We start from the raw sequence: 23,493 nt of genomic DNA, 5'->3' as shown, positions 1-23,493 counted from the left end.
AAAACACGAGAATCATCTGCTTAAAAAAAAATCCAATCGCATCGAACTTTACTCAGTCGTCTTCTTCTACTTCTTCTTCTTCACCTACCCTTCTCCTCTCTCTCTGTCTCTCTACCCTCGTTGTGCTTTTGCTGCTGTACTTCGTGCCGGCGCCGGAGAGAGTGAGATGACTTGGGCAGTCTTAAGATCCATTAACTCACCAACACTCGACCTATCCACCGCACTTCGCTCCACTCGTACCCCATTGGTCGCTGCTGGTGTTGGCTGCGCTACACTCGCTGGTGTTTCTCTCTTCAGAATGTCTTCTAGATCTCCTCCTTTCGCTTCCCTCAGTGTCTCTGCTTCTTCTGGTAACGCCTTTATAACTCCTCCTGTCTGATTTTGATTCTTTTTTCCTAAATTTGGCTTTTTCCCAAAGTTGTGATTTTTATTTATCAGTGTCCGGGCTCAAAATGTTGAATTTGATTTTGGTTATCCTCAATGCATCTGTTTTGCTAGTATTGGGTCTTAGTTCTTTTCATGGATGATGAAATGTCTGAGGAATAGGGTTTTTAACTAAAGAAATGCGGTGTTGTGTTTGCGCAGCTAAAAAGGAAGTTGTGGCTACAGATAAAGCACCAGCTGCTTTAGGACCATACTCTCAGGCCATCAAAGCCAATAACCTTGTTTTCGTTTCTGGTGTTCTTGGCCTTATACCTGAGGTCAGTCTAAGTCTCTAAGATATGAAAATTGTCAAAATCACCATCTTTGTTATTCCTTCTCTGTGTTCTAAGATTTCAAGATTTCTCTTTTGTTTTTTTTTTTGTGTGTGTATAGACTGGAAAGTTTGTTTCAGACAGCGTTGAAGATCAGACTGAGCAGGTGAAATAGCTCTCAAACTTGTCAATATGGTCTTTCTAAAAGATTGGTTTTTGGTTACTTGTATCTCTGTTTTGGTTGGATTATTAATTTTATGTGAAGTTAAGGAGATTTAGGCTGTCTTTTGGTGAAAATGTAGGGAGAGATAACAATTATTCTGCCGTATTCAAGCTGAGTTTATTGGAAAATCTACTTTCAGGACACAGAAATAAGTCTTTAAAAGTTTTGAGTTTTACTTCTGGACTTCTTGATTTTGGTGTCAGTCTTCAAATTATATTCCATAGGAACAGTAGCAAGGTTGAGTTGCTCTGTTTGCCCTTCCTGATTATGTCTCTGCTTGCTTCCATATCGAAGGTACTCAAGAACATGGGGGAGATATTGAAAGCTAGTGGTGCTGATTATTCCTCGGTGGTGAAGACAACAATCATGTAAGGGATCTATTTTTTGTTCGACAAGATCATTTATCCATATGAATTCTGAACCTTATAAAAAACAAAAATGATCTCTTTTGATTTCTCTCACAGGCTGGCTGATTTGGGTGACTTCAAGAAAGTAAACGAGATCTACGCCAAATGTGAGTTCTTTGACAAGGCAACAAAGACTGCTTAGTTAGTGTTCCTATTTCGTTTGAGATGCATAAATTTACTTGAGGAGTAAAACATTTTGAATGCTTTTATCACTGTTGCAGACTTCCCAGCTCCTTCTCCAGCACGATCGACATATCAAGTGGCAGCTTTGCCTCTAAACGCCAAGATCGAGATCGAATGCATTGCAACACTCTAGAACACATCAATCTCAATAAAGGGTTTTATTGGTTTGGTTCTGAAGATGTCAGAAAGAATAAGAGAACCAATGGCGTAGAGTTATAATATCTTATCAACCCATTTTTCACATATTTTTCATATTCCTGCACTACAACAAACAAATGTTGCGAATTATCAACCATTAGGCTGTTTGCAAAACCTAAAACCCCCTAATCAATAATAAGTTATTTAGTGTTTGTTTTATTTTTTGGTTGAACATTCATGAGTTTTTCACTTGGTATTTATTGAGTAGTACAATAGTTGGTTAGAAACCTTTATGTTTATGCTTTGAGGAACAATGATTATTATTAATTAATAATTAGCGAGAATTCCATCTCGAAAAAGACAAGTGCAGCAGAGTTTTTGAGATAAAATTTTGCAAAGTAGAGGTCCTAGAGGATGTATTATTTTTTCTAATAAGGCTATAACAAAAAAAAAAAAAAAAGCATGCAAACCGATCGGCTTAATTCTTTCTTCTTGGTATAGTTTTTGGACCAATTTAGTAGCAACGATATTCCCTAGCCGATTGTTACAAATTTAAAAAGCTAGAAAAAAAACACACACACACTAACGTAGAGAACCCTAGCCGATTTCTCTCATATTGAAACAATGACGACGATATCTGATCTTCCAAATGATTTGGTAGGGGAGATACTATCTAGGGTTCCTATAACTTGTCTCGGAGCGGTGAGATCCACTTGCAAACGATGGAAAGCTTTATCGGAAGAAAGGATTCTATGTAAAACAGAAGCGAAGCATCAGTTTCTAGGGTTCATGATGAAGAAGTATAAGCTTTGTTCACTGAGGTTTGATCTCCATGGAACTTTCAACGAAGAAGAATTCGTGGATCCATCTGTAAAGGAGATAGATAATAAGCTACTTAATCAAATCAATATATCTAAAGTTTATCAATGCGATGGGTTATTGTTATGCGTGACCAAAGAGGACAACGCTAGGCTCGTGGTGTGGAACCCTTATTTGTGCCAAACCAGGTGGATCCAACCCCGCAGGGCTTACCACGGACAAGACTGCTATGCTATCGGATACGACAATAACCGTAAGCACAAGATCTTGAGGTTCTTGGATTGTTACGACCATTCTGTTAAGCATACGTTTGCTGAGTACGAAATCTATGATTTTAGCTCAAGTTCATGGAGGGTTCTTGATATCACTCCCACCTGCGAGATACAGGTTTACCAACGCGGTACTTGTTTGAAAGGAAACACTTACTTTTTTGGCCAGGAAAAAATAGTATACCAAGAGGATGGTGAGTATCCAGAGCCACCAGAAAATTTAATCTGTTTTGACTTTACCAAGGAGAGCTTTGGAGAGTTTCTTCCTCTGCCGTTTCTGCTCTATATGTTTTACGATGTTGGAGCTTTCTCTTGTATTGGAAACGAGAAACTCGCGGCGTTATCTCATCCCGAGGATATATCAAAGGTGGAGATTTGGGTTACAAGTATGATTGAGCCAAATGCCGTGTCATGGAATCCTTTCTTAGTAGTTGATATGTCCCTTCGCTATGGTTTTTATTTTCGCTTTAGCTATGGAGGTGGCAGTTTCTTCATTGACGAGGAGAAGAAAGTGGCTGTGGTTATTGATTATGACGCATCTGAAATGACACGCTACGAGGACGAAGCTTACATCATTGGAGAGAATGGGTACGTTAAAAAAGTGCGCCTTGGAGAAGCTGCGCCTCACGTACAAGGAGCTCTCGACTTGAGCGAGTTTGCTTATTGTTGCCCACATGTGTGCTGTAGCTCTTATGTTCCAACTTTAGCACATATCAACTAAATATATGCATGATTTCTAAAGAAAAGGAAAGAGAAGAAGAGAATGGGAAAAGAAGAAAGACTCTCTCTATTGATTGACCAATAGTTTATTTTCTTTCTTGCATCTCTTTTCGTTCGTTTTGTTTTGTTTTTCTTTTGCAAATGTCCTGTGAACAAGACAAATCATTTATCATCTTTTTGTTCTGTTTTGGTTACACAGATTTTTTAATTAATTTGCTGATCAGAGAAATATAATCATGTATTCATTCGGTCATTCCTATCTTTTCATCTATATAATATTTACTCATTTAGCAGAAAAAAAAAAAAAAACTGAGTATCCAGGTTGTGGCATTGACAACAAATTCATAACACTAGATGAGATGCAAAAGTCCTTTAGACCGAGATTATAATAACGCAACAAGTCATCTATTTTTACGTACGTACGTTCATGATTCCAATCGCAACGACTTTTTCTCTCATACCAATACGTTGGATGCGGAGGGAAAAGAGAAACCACGTGAGGGAGTTTAACTAGATCTGCTACGTAGTGGAATTATATTAAATCATCTTCTTTGACATTTCTATTTTGCGGCGTCTTCTTCTTTTGACTTGCGAATATTGTACTAGTACTTGATCCATGGTTTCTCTAGTGAAAATGAATTACCGGGATAATACCATTTTTTAGAATACTTTTCTTTATCACATACCTATGTCTATACGAATGATATATGGATCTATCAGTTACTGAGATAACCATTTTATATAGAGAATTTGATTCGCAAGTTTAAAAGCGTTTTAACTAAACTAGTTAGAGAAGTACGTATTGCTTCACTGCTACAAGATTCGAATTTGGGTTCGATATATAATGATTATACAGTATATGGAAGATTATTTCTCAATGTATTCTCCATAATGCTATGAAAAGTTGGCTATGGATCTAATGAGATTATAGTCCAAGAATCGGTAAATTGTGAAGTAAGAAATTTGATCTAGTAGTAGCTCGAATCCATTATTCCAGCAAACATTCAAATGAGTAGACGCTAAAATTTAGACAGACTCAAAAAGTCAATTATGATGATAAGTAAACGCATGATCAAACCAAATATGTAGCTATAATTAATGTACCAACTTGTATAACTAGGCGAAAAAAATATCATTATCATGCCAAAATCTCACTAATTTGATTCCTTCCCTAAATCATCTAATTAACCATCTCCTCTTCTATATATACATATAGACATGTACCATTATCATCAACAAGTCTCGCACTATCTCTCTAAACTTCATTCACACACATCTTTGACATGATGATGAGTTACTACAAAGAAACCTTATGTATTGTTTCTTTCTTCTCTTGTCTTTTCATCACCTCTTCTATTGCAGGACCAGTCCCAAACCAGCTGGAGAATGGTTCTCAGAAACTTATCCCCACTCAGATTTCATCACGTGATAGTAAGGTCTCGTTATCGACCACGGTGAAGGGTATGAGAGAACGTCCTCCGTCGTCTTACTCTCTCAAGATGGAGTCTTTCAACACACTCATGAAATCTATTTACACCGACAGTTATCAATCTCGTCCTTTTAGGGTCGGTAAATACAACTGGTACGTACCATTTTTTTTTTTTTGGTTAAAAATATACGTACTAGATTTTTTGTTCTCTTATTTTATTAACTAGTAAAATATCGATCTGAACCTTAATTAGTCTCATAGTTATCTATTTAGATCTAGCATTAAACATATATTTGTGAGTGGTCCACGAAACGTAGAACCTTGGTGTTAACATCTTTGTGCATGCCGCTCTATTGTGTGTATAGTAGTACTGTTGCCTGTTGGTATTGAATCGTTTTGATGATAATTTATAAATAAAAACTGAAACAGGACGCTTGTCGTGTATCCAAAGGGGAATAAGAACGATAACGGTGCAGGGTACATTTCGTTATACGTCGTCTTAGACAACTCAACTCTCACCTCTCCACGTGAAGAGGTGAGTGTAGATCTCAGATTTTACGTCTTCAACAAGAAACAGAACAAGTACTTTACGATCCAAGGTTAATTAATATTTGTAACTTTTATGTAATATTTTCTATTAACTATGTCACTTTCTCTCTAATTTCTACTAACAGATATCTATATATGTGTGGTGTTACCGTGTAGATACTGATGTATGGCGATTCAGCGCAATCAAAACCATGTGGGGGTTCTCTAAGGTTCTTCCTCTGACTACGTTTAACAACACAAAGAATGGATACCTTTATGATGTCGACCATTGCGAGTTTGGCGTTGACGTCATCATTCCAACATTCAATGAGAAGTCGGAACTTTTCTCAGTCACCAAGAGTTTCCCAAACCCGAGATTTACCTGGTTTATACAGGGACTCTCGACACTGCCTAACGATCACCTATCAGAGGAGTTCACTATCGGAGGAAAAAGCTGGTGAGTTCCGTTTCACAATGTTAGTTATATAGTAAGTAAAACAAAGTCTAATTAGTAGTGTGAAGTGTGGTTTGGTTGTAATTGTATAACAAGTTTTTTTTTTCAAATGCTAATTATCAGGAATTTACGAATCTTTAAAAATGGTTTTGGGGCTTTCGAAGGCAAAAATTTGTCGCTTTACCTAAACCTTGGCCCCCAAGAGGTACTTAAAACAAAACCTTATGACAAGGTTTACGTACGAGCCAAGCTTCGCGTTCCTAACCAATCCGCATCGCAATCCAATACTGTTTTGGAAAGGCCACGTAAGTTTATGCTATATATATATATATATATATATATATATATCTTCATTTTTGTTTTTGTATTTGTATCCATTTTAATTTCAAATTCAACATGCAATGACTAAGATATGTGTTTTTATTTTCTTCTGGCAGTTGATAATTGGTTCAGTCCGCAGACAATAGGGTGGGGATATGCTGACTTCATGCCACTTTCTGATCTAAGAGATTCAACAAAGGGCTTTGTTGTGAATGATATGTTAGTTGTTCAAGTCGCAATGGAGATAATTTCTTCAACCAAGTACCTTCCTAGTTAGATTCGTAGGGAAGCATAAATCGTGGCAAGGGATATATATATGCGTCTATGTGTTGTGCTTTAAATCGAACGTTTTATTTTAATTTTATGTTTCTTTATGGTTTGTGTATGAGTGTATGTGTGTATCATGCAATCTTTCCAATGGTTAACCTTACTTCTTTCTCCCACTTGGTTTAAAATAAATGAATATACCATTTGAATAAATCTACTGAATAAGTAACAAGATAAAAAATAACGTTTTAGAAAATAATATTATAAACTTGCAAATTTTAATCGAAAAAATTATCAAATGAGCCAAATTTAAAGTTTAAAAAAGCAAAAATGGAACCCACAAAATTTGGTAGTCAAATGTTCTTTTCTTTTGTTTGGGGCTTACTTCAAGCATGTTCACTTGTGATTTCTTATCCTCAAGCAACGTTTTTGTAGGTAAGATAGACTTGGAAACTTCAATATCCCATATATCCCCATGACCATACAGGTTCTTATTTAGTAACTTGTTTGTAACATGCTAAACTAAAAAAAAAAAATGCACTGTTTGAATTGATTGTACATTTGATTCAAAATAATATCTGGTAGTGGAATTCTTATATGATCTTCTTAAGTGTTTAAATCAATCTTACCAGGTCTTGCCGTAAACGATTTGACTTATATATAATTATGAATATTTAATTTTGGATCCCTTTCATTTTACTTGACGTGCATTGACTAATTAATTAGTGTTATTCCTTTACTCCCAACTGATCCTTTACTCCCAACTGATCAAACCTTCAATTCTTATAACTTACAAGTGCAATCTAAAAATTCACATAGATTCAATGATAATAAGTACCGTAATTTTTAATACCAAATTGGTGCTTCATATATTAATTCACCAACTGGTACACTAGGCAAAAGAAATACATTATCATGCAAAATTTTAACCATGGTTGTTTAGCCTCCCTAAGCAACTAGTTAACCAATTAATCTATCCCTCTATATATACTTCAGTCTTCATTATCATGTACAAGTCCCACAGTATCTCTAAAACTTCATTCACAGAACTACTTCATTATCATCCTTACGTGTAAATGCATATGAGTGCAATGTGATGCAACCTTGTTTCTAATGTTCTATGTTTTAGGTTTTTTTCACTGTAAACATATATGTATGTCTTCTCTCCCAACTCTGTTTCCATTGAACAAATGTTTTATACTATGAATAATATTTCTATAAATAAATAGAAAAATATCCAAAGATAAACTATGAAATAGACAAAAAAAAAAAAGTTATTATATCCAAAACATTTTTGTTTATCATATACATAGTTTACTTTTTTGTTGACATTACTACTCAGAGGTCAGAGCTAGCACTACTAGGACCAATATTTAGCCTCACATATGAAGAATGATCAAAACCTAGCAAGCAGGAGTGACGTGGTAAGATGTGTGTATTTATCATATCGTTGAATTACAAATAATAAAGTCAAAGTAGAAAAATGCATCCTACAGTTTCGAAGTATATACACAATGTATTAAACAAGATATTATTGACCTGAAGTTGGACTCTAAAGAAGAACAAACTTCATTAAAGCAAAACACAATTGGGTCTCTGTTCCTGGCAACCAACAAGAGGTTGGGAACTGGCAAGACACTATATCACTGCAATTGGCTCGATCGGATAGATCGTGGGAAAAAGACAATAGCAGGCAGGCGAGCTCAAACTACGGTTTTGCTGCTCAGCCACGAAGACTAGTTTGACTTAGGGTATATAGGACAGGTAGTTTCGGAGTACGTAGAGTGGCCTAGATCTGATGCTCAAGGACATGTTTCAGCTGAACCTTTTGGCTTTCAATTTGTGCTTCTATTAGCTTTGTTTTAAGGTTATTCTTATATGCACCTCTTGGCCACTCTATGCACCCTTTCTTCCCTCGGTTTACATTAGCATTAGCTGAGTCTGGTGGTGAGCTCCATTGCCCTACCAAGTCCAACGTGCTGAATCCTCCTTTGCCCGAGCATGTCTCTGGGGAAACTATCCCCACAGTTGACTTTCTCCCGTTTGAAACCCTTCCATTCATGCCTTCTAATGAACTCCAGAGCTTTGCCATTGAGGATAACTTTTTGGATTGTCTTCTTGGAAAAGAGCGCACTTCTTTTATTACTCTTAATGGAGTCTTTTGAAACTCTGTTCCATTCATCGATACATTGTTGTCACGGTGATGATTGTTGCTAATACCAGGGTTGCTTTCATCTGGAGAGTAACTGGATCCATGTTCTTCAGGATGGCTCACAGTTTCCCAGCCACTGTCATCTTCTTCAAATACACCATTCTCATCACTGAAACTATTTGAATGTCTCCCTTTAATCAAATTGACATCTGGACTTCCCGTGTGAACTTTTGAAGAGTGGCTAACCGGACTAAAGTCATCATATTGCTTGATTTCTCTATCCTGGACTTCACTTAAGTTCATTTCTTCAAATAACATGATGATATCGTCTGGCTTTGCGGGTTCATATGTAAATTCCTTGATCTCTTGGATACTATTAACTGATGCTCTTAACAATTCTGCGTCTCTCACCTCTTTCACACCTGTAATAGCATTTCTTGCTTTGAGGAAGGCTTCCAAATCTTCTACGAGCTTGTTCATTTGTGAATACTTGTCCTCGAGTGTTACTTTGGCGTCAATAAGCTTCATCTGGACACGTTCCTCACGCCAAACCTCAGCCATCTGCAGCATTCTTCTTTCATCATCTACTTCCTCTCTGAGATTCATGGATTCACTCTTCAATGCTTCAATCTCAGCTCTATCTTCTTCTATTTCCTTTGCGAGTTCTTCACAAACTTCTTCAGTTATTTCTCTTGCCTTCCTTTCCTGTTGGTAATCATGCATGTACCGCTTTACGGCTAACTTTGAATCTGCAAGCTCATTGACTAGTTTTTGATTGAGGATTTCTATTCTATGACTATTTTTCCTTTCCCGGTTCATGTCAGCTTTCATTTCGTCAATGATTGCTCGGACCTTTTCATGCTCCCTGCTTCGCCAAGCCGCCCTTTCCTCGCTAACTTTCCGTAGGAACTGTTCAAGCTTCTTTTTCTGGGATCTCTTCTCACTCTCAAGATTCTCAATGCAAGCACGAGCTTCCTCGAGTTTCAACTCAACAGAAGAAGCCAATGAAATAGCATCCACTTTTTGATTAATCTGCTCCACGTTGCTATAGATTTGGTGTACTCCATCCCTTGTATTCAAGCTAATGGGATCCCATTTTGTTGCCCCCTCCATCGCGCCGTGGGGAAATGGAATTGAAGGCTCATGCTAACAGTGAAAGAAATAGAAAATTTCAGATCAAGAAACCCAAAAAGCTAGCTCAACATAAACAATGATCTTCGAGGACTCAGACAAGAAAAGCCAACCAAAGAAATCAGAGAGTCAATGTCTTAAATATGGTCAAATTAACACCTATCCTGAAGCTAAGCAGCATCATCATTCTCATACCTAACAGGTAAAACTGACCAAGGTCAGATATACAAACTCAAGTAACAACTCTAAACGCTCAGAACCTTCATCTCAATCACAACATTTATTAGATATATAACCGGCTCAGGCATGTACTTTTGAAGCATTTCCATATCTAATTGAAATAACATATAATTATCATCTTCACCTAAAAGTTTAAGATTGTCAACACACCTTACACAAGAATCTACTTTTTGTTGCAGCAACAGAACTCTGACCGTCTCTTAACTTGTTGTTGCTTTGAAAGCCAGGATGTTTGTCCTCATGGTGGTAATAAAACAGAGGACCCAAGTGACCAGCACTTTCCTGAAGAAAATGAACAGAGTTTTATTTTCCATATGATCCTCTTCTCAGATCATAACTTAACACCAACAATTTCAGACCTAGATATATGATCAAACAGTGACGAATTTAACTGGGAAAAAATGACTAATATGAAGATTCTGGAAGAAACAATTATTTTTGGATGACGACCAAAACAATTCGTTAAAAACCACTCCAAATGCTTCATACTTTGATTCAAAGCTAAAGCAAAATCAGCAATCACATAATCTGTTTGATTGCTTTGATTATTCCTCTAAAAACATGCAATTCACTTCATTATCACAATGAGGAACCTTACAAATGCATTTCTAACAATTCGGAAGAAAATGAAAAAAAAAATCCCAAAAAGTTAGAGGTGTACCTGAAACCTTATGACATCCTTGCTCCTCTCATCTCCGCCGCTGGTAACCGCATCCGGGACTTGCAATCGCCACACTCCAGCCGCGAGTTTCCTAACAGCATCAGGTTCAGGCCGTAAACTTCTCCTTCGTTCTCGACAATGCGTAGTCGGCCACTGACTATTACAATCATCTTCATCATCTCCAACAGCGCTGCATCGCTCACTGTTTTGATCCCCCACCATGGGTTTTGACAGAGGAGTCTCCGGCCTGCTCCGCCTCCTGACAACGACGCCGGATCTTCGGTGACCAGCCAAGATCGGTTTCCGTGCTCTTCGAAAGGTAGCCTTGAGATTGAGGCCTGTGGCGGGTAATGTAGCCGTCGAATTTGATTTACCGGTGAACTTCATCTACACAATCGACGTAACAACAACCACCATTTACAACTTATTCCAATGTGAAGAATCGAAAACAAAGAAAAAGAAGAAAAAAACGATAAAGCTCAGAAGAGACAGACTATACGATGCGTGAGAGAGAGAGATGGGTTTGAGAGTAGAGAGACTAGAGAGAGAGAGAGCTCGTGATGATGCAACTTGATTCGGAAAACTGTAAAACGCCAAAGATCAATGTTGGCGATAAGTATAGTAGTAGTAACTGTGTGTATTGAACAGTCTCACATGTCCATATCATTTTTTTTTTGCTTTTGTTTTTGTGTGTTTCAGATTCTTTTGAGCAGTAAAGCCCAACAACAACCATGAAAACAAAGCCCATTTAAGTTATTTAAGATGTTTTAAGTTTAAGGGTTCAAAACCTAATTATGAGCTTCTCTTCCTTTGTTCAGTCGATCATTTTGATACTGTAATCTGTTATATGCTAGATTTTTTTTTTTTAATAGTTTGTATATAAATAACTTAATGGGATATGTGTATTGATATATAATTGTTGAGACTAAAGGATGAATGTCGTAAGGTATTGATGGGTTTCCCTCATGGATTCTGCATTACATAATCAAGTAAATAGACTACATGTCCTGGAAGTTTTAAAGTTATTTTATATATAACTCTCTGTGGATTCCTCTAATCTATATATAAACATCGTATTGTGTTGTTTATTGTAATATAATGTTGGAACTTGTATTAAGTTGCTACTTATTGTAATATTATATACCTACGCCTATTTAGTTACGCTGGAAGTATTGTTCTTAATGTATTTTCTTAAATTCTAAACACACAATTCAACAACAACATAAAGTCTTCGGGTGGTACTTAGTCACATAATCAAATAGAAATCATATTTAAAACAAAAAGATCTCAGTTTAATTCGTTTTGTCTGAATAATAATGATTGAACAATAGTTCAAAATGCATGGTGGAACTGTTGTACATCACATAGGAGCCGAAAAAATATCTAATTCTATATTATGTTTTTGTAACGTGTAACACATACAGAAATTGAAACTAGACACATTGTATTGACTGATATGATCGACCCACAGTATTGATTCGTTAATTCCAATAACTGGTATATATTGTGTAATATTTTACAGATAAATAGTATAAAAGCATATATCATTAGATGATTAGTTTTTGTCGCCTCTACAGTGGTATGAACACCAAGATTCTAACATAATAACTTACCTCTGCGAATTGTTTCAAAAGAACAAATAATGATAATAAGAGGTTGAGAGAGATTGATCGATCAACCAATGCAATACAGATCAGTTTCATTCATTTGATAAATAAAAAAAGATCGTGCCTATGGGCCAAAGTGATCGATACTCAATAAAAATTGCTACTAGTAGTGGAGATAATTTGATGGAACACCAACCTCGGGGGTTTTGACTTAGTTATATATGAATAGCAATATATAATGGTATATTAGTTGTTGATCCGTTACATTTGAAAATATATAAAATGTATTCGGTAAGGTAGTAAAATTTGGGTAATTGATGTTAAGATTTTGGATGATGACATAGTAGAACAAGAAACCATGCCAAAAAAACGTTTCATGGCTAATACTATTGATTAAAATGTAGAACATGAGTTATGTTGTGAATGAAGTGATCATATAAAGAAGAAGACAACATGTAAACCGGATATGCTCAAATCTTTCATAAACTAATTAAAAAACTCCAAAAAGAAAAAGACCCAAGAAACAGAAGAAGGTGAAGGTATGGGAAAGGTGGGGAGACGTGAGTGTGTTCAACAATGATATATGGTCTAATCGAGTAATACTATTTTTAAAATTAGGGGGGAGTGGGGGCATCTTTGTTCTCAGAGATTCTGTTCCCTTTGGTTGTGTTCACACTTTGAAGATACCTCTTTAATTGCCGTGTTCACACTTCACTTTTGATCGCTCGCTCGGCTGCTTCCTCCTCCTAGCTCGGCTCCTTCCATCCCATACATTGCAATTGCAAAGTTCGATTCGAACAAAACAACTTTTTGATCTTTTTCATGCTTTACATGCTTTTTTATAATAAATGTCGTGTTTATAACCTTTCTGTTTTCGTTAGACGTCACGTTAGGTTGCATTCTAATATTATAGTTCTTCTTTCTTTCTCATGGCATTATTGCGTTTTCACCGGCATACAATACTAAGAAAAAACGAAATATCCAAGCCGAGCTGACGAGCTAATAAGGACACGTGGAGCGCCAAAACGAAAAAAAGGACAAAAGCTGGTGACGGTGAGTTCAACAAACACATGTCCACGTAGGACTAAAGTACTCTCAAATCTGATGTGGCGAATTGTATATGTTCTTATCTCTCTCGGCCTCTCTCCCCTTTAAATGATTTTAATATCTCACCAGCTTCTACCTACGCATATATATAAACAAGGCTTTACGTCTTAAAAGAAAGAAACACAAAAAAGAATGGGGAATTGTTTAAGGCATGAATCAGAAATGCACTGGGCTGGTGAAGACTGGGATGAGTTCATCGAAGACAGCTCTAAAAGTACCTCGAGAGTCGAGGCTCATGACAAAGTGATTGTTACACGAGACTGTAAATCATCCTCTGATCATGAGATGATCAAGATCAGGCTCACCAAGAATCAACTTCAAGATTTACTGAATAAAGTCAACGTCCATGACTTAACCTTTCATCAACAGCCCTTCTCTTCGTGTCCTAGCCTGATCGATCGTGGTGGTTACGAAGAAGGCAATCAACAAGGGTTATGGAGACCAGTTCTGCAGAGCATACCAGAAGCTATTTAACTAAGATGTTTCAGATGTTGTATATTCTTAGGGCTTTCTTCACTTTCTTGATGTGAGGGTTCTGTGTTGTTAGGGTTTAGGACTTTTTTGATGTCAAGTTTGGTTGTTGTTTGTTTGTTAGATTGTAAATATAAACATAATCCAGAATCAGAAGCTTGTTAACACCAGGAATACTTTCTACTTGATTAGCTCAACTTCCCATAAAAATTGAAAACATTTCAACTAAAGCCACTTAAACCAGCATGAAATCGAGAAAGAAAGAGACTTTTATGCGAGAAGAAGTAGAATACGAAGAGGAATCAAGATCCAGCAAATGATGTTGCATGAGTGAATCAACCGAGACAGAGTGATCAAGAAACAGAGTATGTTATTGGTTTAGAAACAGAACAATGAATGAGTTATATAACAGAGACAGAGTCTTTATTCAACACGAGCACGAGTCAAAGTCATTTTTTGAAGTAAGAGAAGATTTGATTGTTTGCGAGTAAGTTAATCCAATCAGTTCTCTTACTCACAAATGGTCAAGCCTTCCTCCTCCGTCGTTGATCCTTCTTTTTCGTCGGCGCTCTGTTTCCTAGTTGGGCTTCGCCGGAGGAGGAGAAGAAGAATTATTATGGGCCTTCTAAGCCCAAATCGTTTCGTTCTTTTTTCCCTCCGCTAATTATTCCAAAACGTCTTTGATTTCATCGTTTCTAGTTTCCTTTCTAAAACCCTACAGTTCCTCCTCCGGCCGCCGTTGCCTTTCCCCGGCCGTTCGTTCCCGTTGTCATTTCTCCCATCGTAGCAGCTTAGTCAGGCCAATTTCATCTTCTGTTTTTGGTGTGAGCTCAGCGGTGTCGGTCACTCCACCGGCGTTACATTTCTCGACCAGCCAGACTTCTCCACCATTTGACTGATCTACTCTTCAATTGCTCTTTTTAGGTATGTTCAGGCTTTGATTGGAATTGAAATTTGTTTTTGGTTTCGTGTTTAGTTTAACCAGGGAATACTAGACATCACATTCCTTCTCAAAATTCTTATATTGTAATTGAGATTAAGGCTAATTTCGTTAGAAGAACCAATGTTTTGATTCGCCCAACCAAAAACAATTGAATTTCCTGTAGTGTGTTAGTTCCTGGAGTTTTCGATTCTTGTGAATTACTAACTGCATCTTTGTATGTGTTTCCAGCAGGTTTTGAAAGTTGTAACTCACTCAGTACTTCCCATCAACGACTTAGCAGAATGGCTATCCTATCATCACTTAGTTCAGCCACACTTTGCGGTGCCTCAGTTTTTCCTAAAGTATTAGCCTGCAGCTCAGAGTTCTCAACCAACCTCTCTAGTCCTTTTGAAAGCTCAAAGATTTGTTTGACTTCTTCGTTTCCTGCCTCTAGGCATCCCAAGAAAATTTCTACTTGGAACCTGACCCGGAATGTTGCTCCAATCCAAGGAATTAGGTGTCATGCTATGCAAGTGGAGACTAGGGAATGTTTTACGGCTGGGAAGAAATTCCAACTTAGTGATGTGATTGAAGGGCAACAGTTTGATAGGGAGATGCTAAGCGCTATATTCGATGTTGCACGCGAAATGGAAAAGATTGAAAAAAGCTCTACTCAAAGTGAACTTCTCAAGGGTTATCTAATGGCTACCCTCTTTTATGAGCCTTCTACCCGTACCAGGCTCTCTTTTGAATCTGCTATGAAACGCCTTGGAGGGGAGGTCTTAACCACTGAGAATGCCAGAGAGTTTTCATCTGCAGCTAAAGGGGAAACACTTGAAGGTATCCACTATGTCAGCAAATATCTTGTTTTTGTTGCTGTGGCATTTTTATTGTGTTAGATAATTTATGGAAACTTTGTGGAGCATTTTTCAGATACTATAAGAACAGTGGAGGGTTATTCCGATATAATCGTGATGCGGCATTTTGAAAGCGGTGCTGCTAGAAAAGCTGCAGCTACTGCCAACATACCTGTCATTAATGCAGGTGATGGTCCTGGAGAGCATCCTACTCAGGTGTGTTATGTTCTTAGCCTTTAGTGTTTCAGTTGTCTTAAACAAACATTGCATTACATCCTAATTTCTTTCTCCTGGTACTGTTGCTATTGTGAAGGCTCTATTGGACGTCTATACCATTCAAAGTGAAATTGGAAAACTAGATGGCATCAGTGTAGCCCTAGTTGGAGATCTTGCCAATGGAAGGACAGTCCGATCACTTGCGTACTTGCTTGCCAAGTTTAAAGACGTGAAGATCTACTTTGTTTCCCCTGAAATTGTTAAGATGAAGGTTAGTTTTGCCAAACTTGTCACCCTCCTGGAGAGCATCTGAAGAAGATGATTTAATGTACTTGGCAACATTGTTGTGTTTGTTGCTTATCATCTTCAAAATGTCTTCCTTTTTATTTAATGGTAGGATGATATAAAAGACTATTTGACATCAAACGGGGTCAAATGGGAAGAAAGTTCGAACTTAATGGAAGTAGCATCTAAGTGTGATGTAGTTTATCAAACCCGCATTCAGAGAGAGAGGTTTGGAGAAAGGCTTGACCTTTACGAAGCAGCTCGTGGGAAGTATATCGTAGACAAGGATCTCTTAGGAGTGATGCAGGAAAAAGCTATTATCATGCACCCCTTACCTAGATTGGATGAAGTAAGTTAATAAAAGCCCCCATAGTTTTCATCTATGTATCATGACACAATCCTCACTCTTTGTATTTCGTCATGTATATAGATCACTGCAGATGTTGACGCTGATCCAAGAGCTGCCTACTTCAGACAAGCAAAGAACGGATTGTTCATTAGAATGGCTCTTTTGAAGCTACTGCTTACCGGTTGGTGATGGATGGTTGTTGAGGTAGAAATCCGTTAATAATCTCAATATCAAGCCTGTGACAGAGGAGACAGTGGCATCAGCTCGCAATAATAAATTAGGAAACACAGTGATCTTTGTGTGTGTTCTTGATGTTTACTGAAAAGAATAGTAAAAGCTGTTGGTTTGTTGTTGGTCAAAAGACTGATTTGAAGAGGAAGAGTTGTTGAACTTTATGAATCATTTGATTTTGAGCTAAATTTCACATTTGCGGTCAAACAACACAAACGCAAAACACAGATGGCCTACCACTTCTCCAAAGGGCCAAAGCATACAAAGAAGAGAGAGACATTCACTTTCACTGTAATATATATTTCCTGATCATCTCGAAAATGCCCTTGCGTCCTTCCAAATTGGCTTTCAGATTGAGAGATTTTTACACTTTCGAGATTAGGTGATTAATTGATTAAATTATGATATAATAAAACACATGGGAATTTGATTACCCGTCTTTTCTCTAAATCCTAGCAACAAATCATTTCGAAGCTATTCTCAGATTCAAGAGACACCAGTAAGCTTCGAGCCCAGGTATTCATTCTCTCTTTCCCCTGATACCCTAATTTCTACTTGTAATTGGATCGGTTAAGTAGAAGCTTCACGCAATTCACATGTTCTTTCTCTTTTCTAACTGCAGCTCGGGGAAAAAAGATTGGAACTTGCAACATAAAGTTTAGTTTTTTAATTCAATTTTGGAAGATGATTGGGAATCCAGTAATTCAAGTTCCATCATCACTAATGCCATCATCTTCCATGATTGTTTGCCCTCGAGCTTCACCCAATGGGCTTCCTTATCTCCCACCGAAACCTAGAACTAGGCATTTAGTGGTCAGAGCTGCATCCAATTCCGACGCTGCTCATGGTCAACCATCGTCTGATGAAGGGAAGAATCCGCTCACGGTTGTTTTGGATGTGCCCAGGAATATATGGAGACAGACTTTAAAGCCTTTGAGTGATTTTGGGTTTGGTAAGAGAAGTGTTTGGGAAGGTGGGGTTGGTTTGTTCATCGTCTCTGGAGCTACGCTTCTTGCTCTTAGCTGGGCTTGGTTGCGAGGGTTTCAAATGCGGTCTAAATTTAGAAAATATCAGACTGTGTTTGAGCTTAGTCATGCCTCTGGCATTTGTACGGGAACACCGGTTAGGATCCGTGGGGTCACTGTTGGTACTGTGATCCGTGTTAATCCTTCCTTGAAGAACATTGAAGCTGTTGCTGAGGTTTGATTTTGGTGCTTTGATCTTGTTTTGAAAGTTCTTTTCTTTTCTATTGTTTCTTGAATTAGGCTCTTGTCATCCTCTTTTGTAGATTGAAGATGATAAGATTATTATACCAAAGAATTCACTGGTTGAGGTGAATCAGTCTGGTCTTTTAATGGAAACTATGATCGACATCATGCCTAGGGATCCGATACCAGAACCTTCTGTAGGACCTCTGCATCCTGAATGTGGTATAGAAGGTCTGATCGTTTGTGATAGGCAGAAGATCAAAGGAAAGCAAGGAGTAAGTTTAGATGAATTAGTTGGAATCTTTACTCGTATTGGACGCGAAGTAGAGGAAATTGGTGTAGCCAATACATATGCGCTTGCTGAGAGAGCGGCTTCGGTTATTGAGGAAGCAAGACCATTGCTCAAAAAGGTGATATGAGTAATTTTGGTGGCCTTTGTTAGATCTTGTATACAGTATTCAAAAAGAGTTGATAGGTGAATTTCAAGATTGGAAGAAGAAAAAAAAATGTATTCTCATGCTTAAGCGTTGGGTTTTGATGTAGTGATGTCACAGATTCAAGCCATGGCTGAAGATGCTCAACCTTTGCTCTCTGAGTTTCGTGATAGCGGCTTGCTCAAGGAAGTTGAGTGTCTTACTCGAAGCCTTACCCAAGCTTCTGACGATTTGAGGTAATAGCTCTTAGTGTAACAATCTTGGTATATCAATTATGTAGTAATGAATATATTGAATTCTATCTTGCAAATGCTAAAACTGTTTCTGCCTCATGTTGGAAACAGACCATATGATCGGTATAAACACACTAACTTCCAGTTTAGTTCTGTGGCTTCAATACTCTATTTGTGGATTAGTTTCTGAACAAGAGTTGATTGTTAAAACATTCAGATATCTATGCATAAATCTGTCTTATCTTACGGATTCCATGTTAGATCAACTGCTCATCACTGAGAGATGAGCTCTGTCTTTAAGAGAACCGCTGTCGACAGGGAAAAATTTAACAATGTTTTGTTATGTTGACATTGCAGAAAGGTTAATGCGTCGATTATGACACCAGAGAATACAGAACTCATTCAGAAGTCAATCTACACTCTGGTTTACACTTTGAAAAACGTCGAGGTAAACTGTGTTTGTTGTTATTCATTATAGTGATACTAAAGCTTCAACGAGTTGTTAAGAATAGACTTTTTTTTGGTTTCTTGATTGTTGATTGCAGAGCATAAGCTCAGATATTCTGGGGTTCACAGGCGATGAAGCGACAAGAAAAAACCTAAAACTACTCATCAAATCCCTCAGCAGGCTATTATAATGAGCCTGGAAGTCAAGATTTGAACCTGGAAGATGATGATAAGGTGAGAGCAAGAAGTTATTAAATATTCAGAAAATGTGTTGTTCTTTCCTTCTTTAGAGGTAATTTTTGTTTTTGTTATTGAATTTGGGGTTCTTTTTTTGAATGGAGAGACAAGATTCAGTTAATTATTAACGAAGTCGAAATGTGTGTGTTGTTCTCTCATCCCCGCCATTAATGCGTTTCCTCAACAGCATTTACTTTTAACACGGGAGAGACGGACGACGATGACGATAAGCGCGTCTCGTTTTCGTGTGTAGGGTCTCCAAGGAAGGAGAAGGCCTCACCTCACCTCACCTCACCTCCCTTAATTATTATTATTTCGACATGGAAGTATAAATTATTATTAATTTAAATGATTTTTAAAAATATATATATATTGGAGGGTGCTTATGGTCATATTACAAGTTGGACTATTTGGTCTTTTAGGTGATTGTTTAAAATCTATATAAAAATAATAATAAAAAAAGAAGTAAGATTTTTATTATAATAGATTGTGGTCAGGGTCAGGACAGAGAGTGCAAGTGCTCACCCTCTTTTACTTTCTTCGCATTTCGAGACATCTCTTGTGAACTCTTTTTAAATATATATATATGTATTTTTCTTTTATTTTTCCACAATATAACGAATAAAAAGTTTAAAGCAAAGGAAATAAAAAAAAGAGAATCCAAGTTAAGAAAATGCTCCATGATAAATAAGTAAAAAAAAAACGAATTGGTCGGTCTTGTGGTGGGACGGGGCGTGAAGGTAGTAAGTAGTAGCAGAGGAAAAAAAATTCGAAAACAAAAAAAAAAAAAGATAGAAAAAGCTATTCCAACCATAAAATTATTATTATTATTATTACAAATAAAATTTTAAAAAATTCTTTGAGTAAAATACATTTTTTTTTGAAAATAGAGCTTTTTTTTTTTGTAATTAAATAAGTTTCCAATCTCTACCCCTTCGTTCTTTCTTCTTCTTCCTCATCTCTTTCCTCATATTTTTTCAACATTTCCTCCTTTCTTCTTCTTCTTCACACAAACACACACAGATCTCTTCACCATCACATTACTTCTGGTTTTTTTACATCTTTCTTCAACCTTCTCCATGAGGAAAGGGAGAGGCTCTTCCGTCGTTGGTCCCGCCCTTCCAGTAACCGCCGGTGGATCTGTGAAGGAGCCGAGGTATAGAGGCGTCAGGAAGAGACCTTGGGGTAGATTCGCCGCGGAGATCCGTGATCCATTAAAGAAATCCCGTGTTTGGCTCGGTACTTTCGATTCCGCCGAGGAAGCTGCACGCGCTTACGACACCGCCGCTCGTAACCTCCGTGGTCCTAAGGCCAAGACCAATTTCCCGATCGATTGCTCTCCTTCTTCTCCTCTCAACTACCACCACAACCAGAATCAGAATCAGAATCAGAATCTATGCTCTGCTGCCGCCGCCCCGGCGAATCAGAATCAGAACCAGATCGATCCGTTTATGGACCATCGGTTATACGGCGGAGGTAATTTCCAGAACCAGCAGCAGCAGATTATCAGCCGCCCGGCGAGTAGCAGCATGAGCAGCACCGTCAAATCGTGTAGCGGACCCAGACCGATGGAGGCCGCGTCTTCGTCGGTGGCGAAGCCGTTACATGCCACTAAGAGATATCCCAGGACTCCACCGGTGGCTCCGGAGGATTGTCACAGCGATTGCGATTCGTCTTCCTCTGTTATTGACGACGGGGACGATATCGCGTCTTCCTCTTCCCGCCGGAAACCGCCGTTTCAGTTTGATCTTAATTTCCCGCCGTTGGATGGCGTTGACTTATTCGCTGGCGCCACGGATGATCTTCACTGTACCGATCTACGTCTTTGATTTATCGGTAAAACATAAACAAAAACCAACAACAAGATCCGTTGATTTACTTACACACACGAACCATCAAAATAATTATGCTCCTTTTTTTTTCTTTCTTTTTCATTTTCCTTTGATCTCATATTGAAAGAAAAACACAAGGAAAAAAAAAGATTGAAAAAAAAAAAAATGGATTGAGCGTGTGATGATTTTTATCATCAACGAAGATGATGACGATTATTGCAAAAAAGAAAGAGAGAGAGAGATTGTGTTAGATCTGTAACCAGATCTGAGTTTCATTTTATCTGTTTCTTATTAAAGATCGATGAACCCCTTTGTTACATATAACAACATTCTTGAAGCTGATGATGATTCTGAATGATTTCAAAATCTATTAGTCTTTAGATTTCTACTTCTTCGTAGAGAGAGAGAGAGTATCTCTGGTGTGGGTAGGAAGGTGCATTTACACAATAGTATGTGACAGGACCACACAGGGAACAAATATTCGTTTGTCTTTTGTCTCTTGGCTTGATCTTGGTATAATCCAGGGTTTCTTCTATTCACATTGTTGTTAAAAGCTTGAAGGTAGAAAGACCGTGAAGCTCATTTGCTGTCTAATTGGGTGATTCGAAGAGAGAAGTTGGAATACTCATTGTTATTGCTAAGCTAAGCTCTGAAGTTTTCATTCATCTGTTTAGATGCAGCAGGAAGAAAAGAAAGGCTTCCCCTTTCGTGTAGCCAATCCATGTTTGGATGTTGACCAACAGAGAGATTAAGGGCATGGGTCAATGGGGGTGAGTGAATTGGGTGGTCGATAAAGCTCAAGGCCAAATCTTTAGGTTAAAGTTTGGTGGCTGAGATGATTGTTTTGATCTTTGAGAGCTGTGGGTTGGGTGGAAGAATTCGTTGTGTGTTTGACCATTTTGATTTTGAAAATTTTCTGGTAGAGAGAGAGAGGTGTCCCAAATTTTGGTATCTACTTTGCTTCTCTGCCACGGATTCAGACAGTGAATCTTTGTGTCTGAAGCAAAACCGAGCTTTTTTTTTACCGTTTTGAGTTAGGTTTCGTCTTAAGTTAAAGCTTTTTGCAAGATGGAGTGGAAGTCAAAAGCAATGTCTTGTTCTTTACTGTAAAGATTTAGGACATGACTGGAACTCAAGTAGCTTTACCTTTTCCGTTAGAATTCCAGTTTGAGATTTATCTTCTAATTTTATGGAATTGAGGATTAAATCCACCAAACGATTCTCACATTGTTTCTTTTTATTTGGGTTCATAAAATGTCTGTTTCAGACTATAGTATATCTATCAATATGTATGTGTAATTATTTTTTCTACTGTTTCAAAACACTAAACAGACAAAAATTATATTTTAAGAATTTATGGTTGAAATTTCTAAGACCATATTTTCTAGTGGACCAAACCTGCAAAATAATTGTGCTCTCTGCGTATGATATAATGAGACAGATTTACTCTAACCTTTAGTCATTAATTATTGGATATATTCCCTCCATTAACCCAAAATGCGTTATTAATTCTTGTCTAAAATCTATTTTAATACCAAGACGATAAAAAAAAAAAAAATTTCTTGTCTAAAATAAAATCTCAGGATTTTCCACCAAAAAAAAACAAAAATCCCAGGATTTAAGATAATGCTAAGATTAAGGAGAAAATGAAGAATCAAAAATTTGTTAATACAAAAAATGGATTCATGAACTAGAACTGGATGTGGCTTAAGATATTATTATTTTAGAATGAGGAGAAAAATAAATATCTAGAATTAACAAGGCAAATGGGTCTAAATTATTATTATTAAGGCAAATGGGTTAACTAGCCAAATGGATAAACAACATTAGGGAGTATTCTAAAATGTCTAACAACTGGCTATCACTAGTGTAAACAGAGAGTGCATTGTGACATTTATAATCCGAGAAAAATAATAATAAGTTCACTAATTAGTTAGTCTAGTCTTGTTCTACTCTTTTCCCAAACATACAAAAGTGAGTTATAATACTCGGTTTCACAAAACTATCATTACGATCAAACCCCTCACTTTGATTTTTGTTTCTCTTTGTTGATGAAAGATTGAAAGTTAAAAAACTTGAATCTTGGATTTTTGGACTTGCCGAGTGAGTGTATTCTAATGTCTACTATACCTTATTTTTAGAGATTATTTGAAGTTTAATCAGTCATTCAGGTATCGAATAATTGAGGTTTTTCAAATGGTTTTTGGTTTTCGTTTTTCTGAGACTTAGGCCATTAATGATTTTGAGCCCTAAAATAGAAATCTAAATTTGAAACGTTTTTAACAATTTCGTAACAAAATCCAAAACCACTGAAAAATCTCCCATAACCTTTTTATTTCCTTGACATCAAATCTCTTAAAATTAAATTGCCTCGTCAAAGCAAGTAATCTAATTTAGACTTACAATGCAATAAATATAAA

The 23,493-nt window shown here is 37.2% G+C and overlaps 8 protein-coding genes across 13 annotated transcripts; 7 read left to right on the top strand and 1 right to left on the bottom strand.

The window, feature by feature from the left end:
- The first annotated feature begins 28 nt into the window (after window positions 1-28).
- On the top strand, window positions 29-1,865 carry LOC17890812 (reactive Intermediate Deaminase A, chloroplastic). The gene is made up of 6 exons (XM_006296562.2): window positions 29-350; window positions 586-701; window positions 817-861; window positions 1,213-1,286; window positions 1,383-1,432; window positions 1,547-1,865. The coding sequence occupies exons 1-6, from the start codon at window positions 167-169 to the stop codon at window positions 1,639-1,641; spliced, it is 564 nt and encodes a 187-aa protein (XP_006296624.1). The 5' UTR covers window positions 29-166; the 3' UTR covers window positions 1,642-1,865.
- A 405-nt stretch (window positions 1,866-2,270) lies between these two features.
- Window positions 2,271-3,455, top strand: LOC17891416 (putative F-box protein At3g20030). The gene is made up of 2 exons (XM_023786890.1): window positions 2,271-3,322; window positions 3,422-3,455. The coding sequence occupies exons 1-2, from the start codon at window positions 2,271-2,273 to the stop codon at window positions 3,453-3,455; spliced, it is 1,086 nt and encodes a 361-aa protein (XP_023642658.1).
- Window positions 3,456-4,740: 1,285 nt separating this feature from the next.
- On the top strand, window positions 4,741-6,569 carry LOC17891960. The gene is made up of 5 exons (XM_006299907.2): window positions 4,741-5,036; window positions 5,313-5,482; window positions 5,589-5,868; window positions 5,989-6,170; window positions 6,303-6,569. The coding sequence occupies exons 1-5, from the start codon at window positions 4,741-4,743 to the stop codon at window positions 6,461-6,463; spliced, it is 1,089 nt and encodes a 362-aa protein (XP_006299969.1). The 3' UTR covers window positions 6,464-6,569.
- Window positions 6,570-7,870: 1,301 nt separating this feature from the next.
- On the bottom strand, window positions 7,871-11,244 carry LOC17892982. Of its 2 annotated transcripts, none has more exons than XM_023786779.1 (4): window positions 11,132-11,244; window positions 10,638-11,024; window positions 10,127-10,258; window positions 7,871-9,751 (listed from the first exon to the last, which is right to left on the bottom strand). In XM_023786779.1, exons 2-4 carry the CDS (start codon window positions 11,022-11,024, stop codon window positions 8,243-8,245), a joined length of 2,028 nt encoding a protein of 675 aa, XP_023642547.1. In that variant the 5' UTR covers window positions 11,132-11,244; the 3' UTR covers window positions 7,871-8,242. The 2 variants fall into 2 exon arrangements, with proteins under 2 accessions (XP_023642547.1, XP_006297128.1); XM_006297066.2 differs by having other exon boundaries at window positions 11,137-11,240.
- A 2,211-nt stretch (window positions 11,245-13,455) lies between these two features.
- Window positions 13,456-14,005, top strand: LOC17892219. The gene has a single exon (XM_006298786.2). It carries the CDS (start codon window positions 13,484-13,486, stop codon window positions 13,823-13,825), a length of 342 nt encoding a protein of 113 aa, XP_006298848.1. The 5' UTR covers window positions 13,456-13,483; the 3' UTR covers window positions 13,826-14,005.
- Window positions 14,006-14,516: 511 nt separating this feature from the next.
- LOC17890741 (aspartate carbamoyltransferase, chloroplastic) lies at window positions 14,517-16,870 on the top strand. 2 transcript variants are annotated; one of them, XM_023785540.1, is made up of 6 exons: window positions 14,517-14,746; window positions 14,994-15,584; window positions 15,678-15,817; window positions 15,915-16,088; window positions 16,215-16,451; window positions 16,533-16,870. In XM_023785540.1, the coding sequence occupies exons 2-6, from the start codon at window positions 15,047-15,049 to the stop codon at window positions 16,638-16,640; spliced, it is 1,197 nt and encodes a 398-aa protein (XP_023641308.1). In that variant the 5' UTR covers window positions 14,517-14,746; window positions 14,994-15,046; the 3' UTR covers window positions 16,641-16,870. The 2 variants fall into 2 exon arrangements, with proteins under 2 accessions (XP_023641308.1, XP_023641307.1); XM_023785539.1 differs by having other exon boundaries at window positions 14,518-14,746; window positions 14,997-15,584.
- A 133-nt stretch (window positions 16,871-17,003) lies between these two features.
- LOC17891522 (protein TRIGALACTOSYLDIACYLGLYCEROL 2, chloroplastic) lies at window positions 17,004-19,607 on the top strand. Of its 4 annotated transcripts, none has more exons than XM_023785541.1 (7): window positions 17,010-17,198; window positions 17,305-17,882; window positions 17,971-18,300; window positions 18,445-18,560; window positions 18,915-19,005; window positions 19,103-19,238; window positions 19,495-19,607. In XM_023785541.1, the coding sequence occupies exons 2-6, from the start codon at window positions 17,367-17,369 to the stop codon at window positions 19,193-19,195; spliced, it is 1,146 nt and encodes a 381-aa protein (XP_023641309.1). In that variant the 5' UTR covers window positions 17,010-17,198; window positions 17,305-17,366; the 3' UTR covers window positions 19,196-19,238; window positions 19,495-19,607. The 4 variants fall into 4 exon arrangements, with proteins under 4 accessions (XP_023641310.1, XP_023641309.1, XP_006297900.1 ...); XM_006297838.2 differs by having other exon boundaries at window positions 19,429-19,607; XM_006297839.2 differs by lacking the exon at window positions 19,495-19,607 and having other exon boundaries at window positions 17,011-17,198; window positions 19,103-19,399.
- Window positions 19,608-20,199: 592 nt separating this feature from the next.
- LOC17891444 (ethylene-responsive transcription factor 7) lies at window positions 20,200-22,344 on the top strand. Its single transcript, XM_006298341.2, has one exon. It carries the CDS (start codon window positions 20,321-20,323, stop codon window positions 21,068-21,070), a length of 750 nt encoding a protein of 249 aa, XP_006298403.1. The 5' UTR covers window positions 20,200-20,320; the 3' UTR covers window positions 21,071-22,344.
- Window positions 22,345-23,493: the final 1,149 nt, after the last annotated feature.

Source organism: Capsella rubella, unplaced genomic scaffold, assembly GCF_000375325.1.
Source record: "Capsella rubella cultivar Monte Gargano unplaced genomic scaffold, Caprub1_0 scaffold_3, whole genome shotgun sequence".
Lineage (NCBI taxonomy): Eukaryota > Viridiplantae > Streptophyta > Magnoliopsida > Brassicales > Brassicaceae > Capsella > Capsella rubella.
The sequence above is the reverse complement of the archived record's forward strand: the minus strand, read 5'-3'. Positions and strand labels throughout refer to the sequence as shown.

Bases quoted from the DNA above. Each gene is read 5' to 3' on its own strand.
- LOC17890812 (XM_006296562.2), top strand. From the start codon at position 167: ATGACTTGGGCAGTCTTAAGATCCATTAACTCACCAACACTCGACCTA. The intron at 351-585 runs GTAACGCCTTTA...GTGTTTGCGCAG, and splicing joins CAGTGTCTCTGCTTCTTCTG to CTAAAAAGGAAGTTGTGGCT. The intron at 862-1,212 runs GTGAAATAGCTC...TCCATATCGAAG, and splicing joins TTGAAGATCAGACTGAGCAG to GTACTCAAGAACATGGGGGA.
- LOC17891416 (XM_023786890.1), top strand. From the start codon at position 2,271: ATGACGACGATATCTGATCTTCCAAATGATTTGGTAGGGGAGATACTA. The intron at 3,323-3,421 runs GTACGTTAAAAA...TGTGTGCTGTAG, and splicing joins TACATCATTGGAGAGAATGG to CTCTTATGTTCCAACTTTAG.
- LOC17891960 (XM_006299907.2), top strand. From the start codon at position 4,741: ATGATGAGTTACTACAAAGAAACCTTATGTATTGTTTCTTTCTTCTCT. The intron at 5,037-5,312 runs GTACGTACCATT...AAACTGAAACAG, and splicing joins AGGGTCGGTAAATACAACTG to GACGCTTGTCGTGTATCCAA. The intron at 5,483-5,588 runs GTTAATTAATAT...GTTACCGTGTAG, and splicing joins CAAGTACTTTACGATCCAAG to ATACTGATGTATGGCGATTC.
- LOC17892982 (XM_023786779.1), bottom strand. From the start codon at position 11,024: ATGAAGTTCACCGGTAAATCAAATTCGACGGCTACATTACCCGCCACA. The intron at 10,259-10,637 runs GTACACCTCTAA...CATTTTCTTCAG, and splicing joins AGGATGTCATAAGGTTTCAG to GAAAGTGCTGGTCACTTGGG. The intron at 9,752-10,126 runs GTGTGTTGACAA...TTTCACTGTTAG, and splicing joins AAAGTAGATTCTTGTGTAAG to CATGAGCCTTCAATTCCATT.
- LOC17892219 (XM_006298786.2), top strand. From the start codon at position 13,484: ATGGGGAATTGTTTAAGGCATGAATCAGAAATGCACTGGGCTGGTGAA.
- LOC17890741 (XM_023785540.1), top strand. From the start codon at position 15,047: ATGGCTATCCTATCATCACTTAGTTCAGCCACACTTTGCGGTGCCTCA. The intron at 15,585-15,677 runs GTATCCACTATG...AGCATTTTTCAG, and splicing joins TAAAGGGGAAACACTTGAAG to ATACTATAAGAACAGTGGAG. The intron at 15,818-15,914 runs GTGTGTTATGTT...GCTATTGTGAAG, and splicing joins CTGGAGAGCATCCTACTCAG to GCTCTATTGGACGTCTATAC.
- LOC17891522 (XM_023785541.1), top strand. From the start codon at position 17,367: ATGATTGGGAATCCAGTAATTCAAGTTCCATCATCACTAATGCCATCA. The intron at 18,561-18,914 runs GTAATAGCTCTT...TTGACATTGCAG, and splicing joins CAAGCTTCTGACGATTTGAG to AAAGGTTAATGCGTCGATTA. The intron at 19,006-19,102 runs GTAAACTGTGTT...TGTTGATTGCAG, and splicing joins ACACTTTGAAAAACGTCGAG to AGCATAAGCTCAGATATTCT.
- LOC17891444 (XM_006298341.2), top strand. From the start codon at position 20,321: ATGAGGAAAGGGAGAGGCTCTTCCGTCGTTGGTCCCGCCCTTCCAGTA.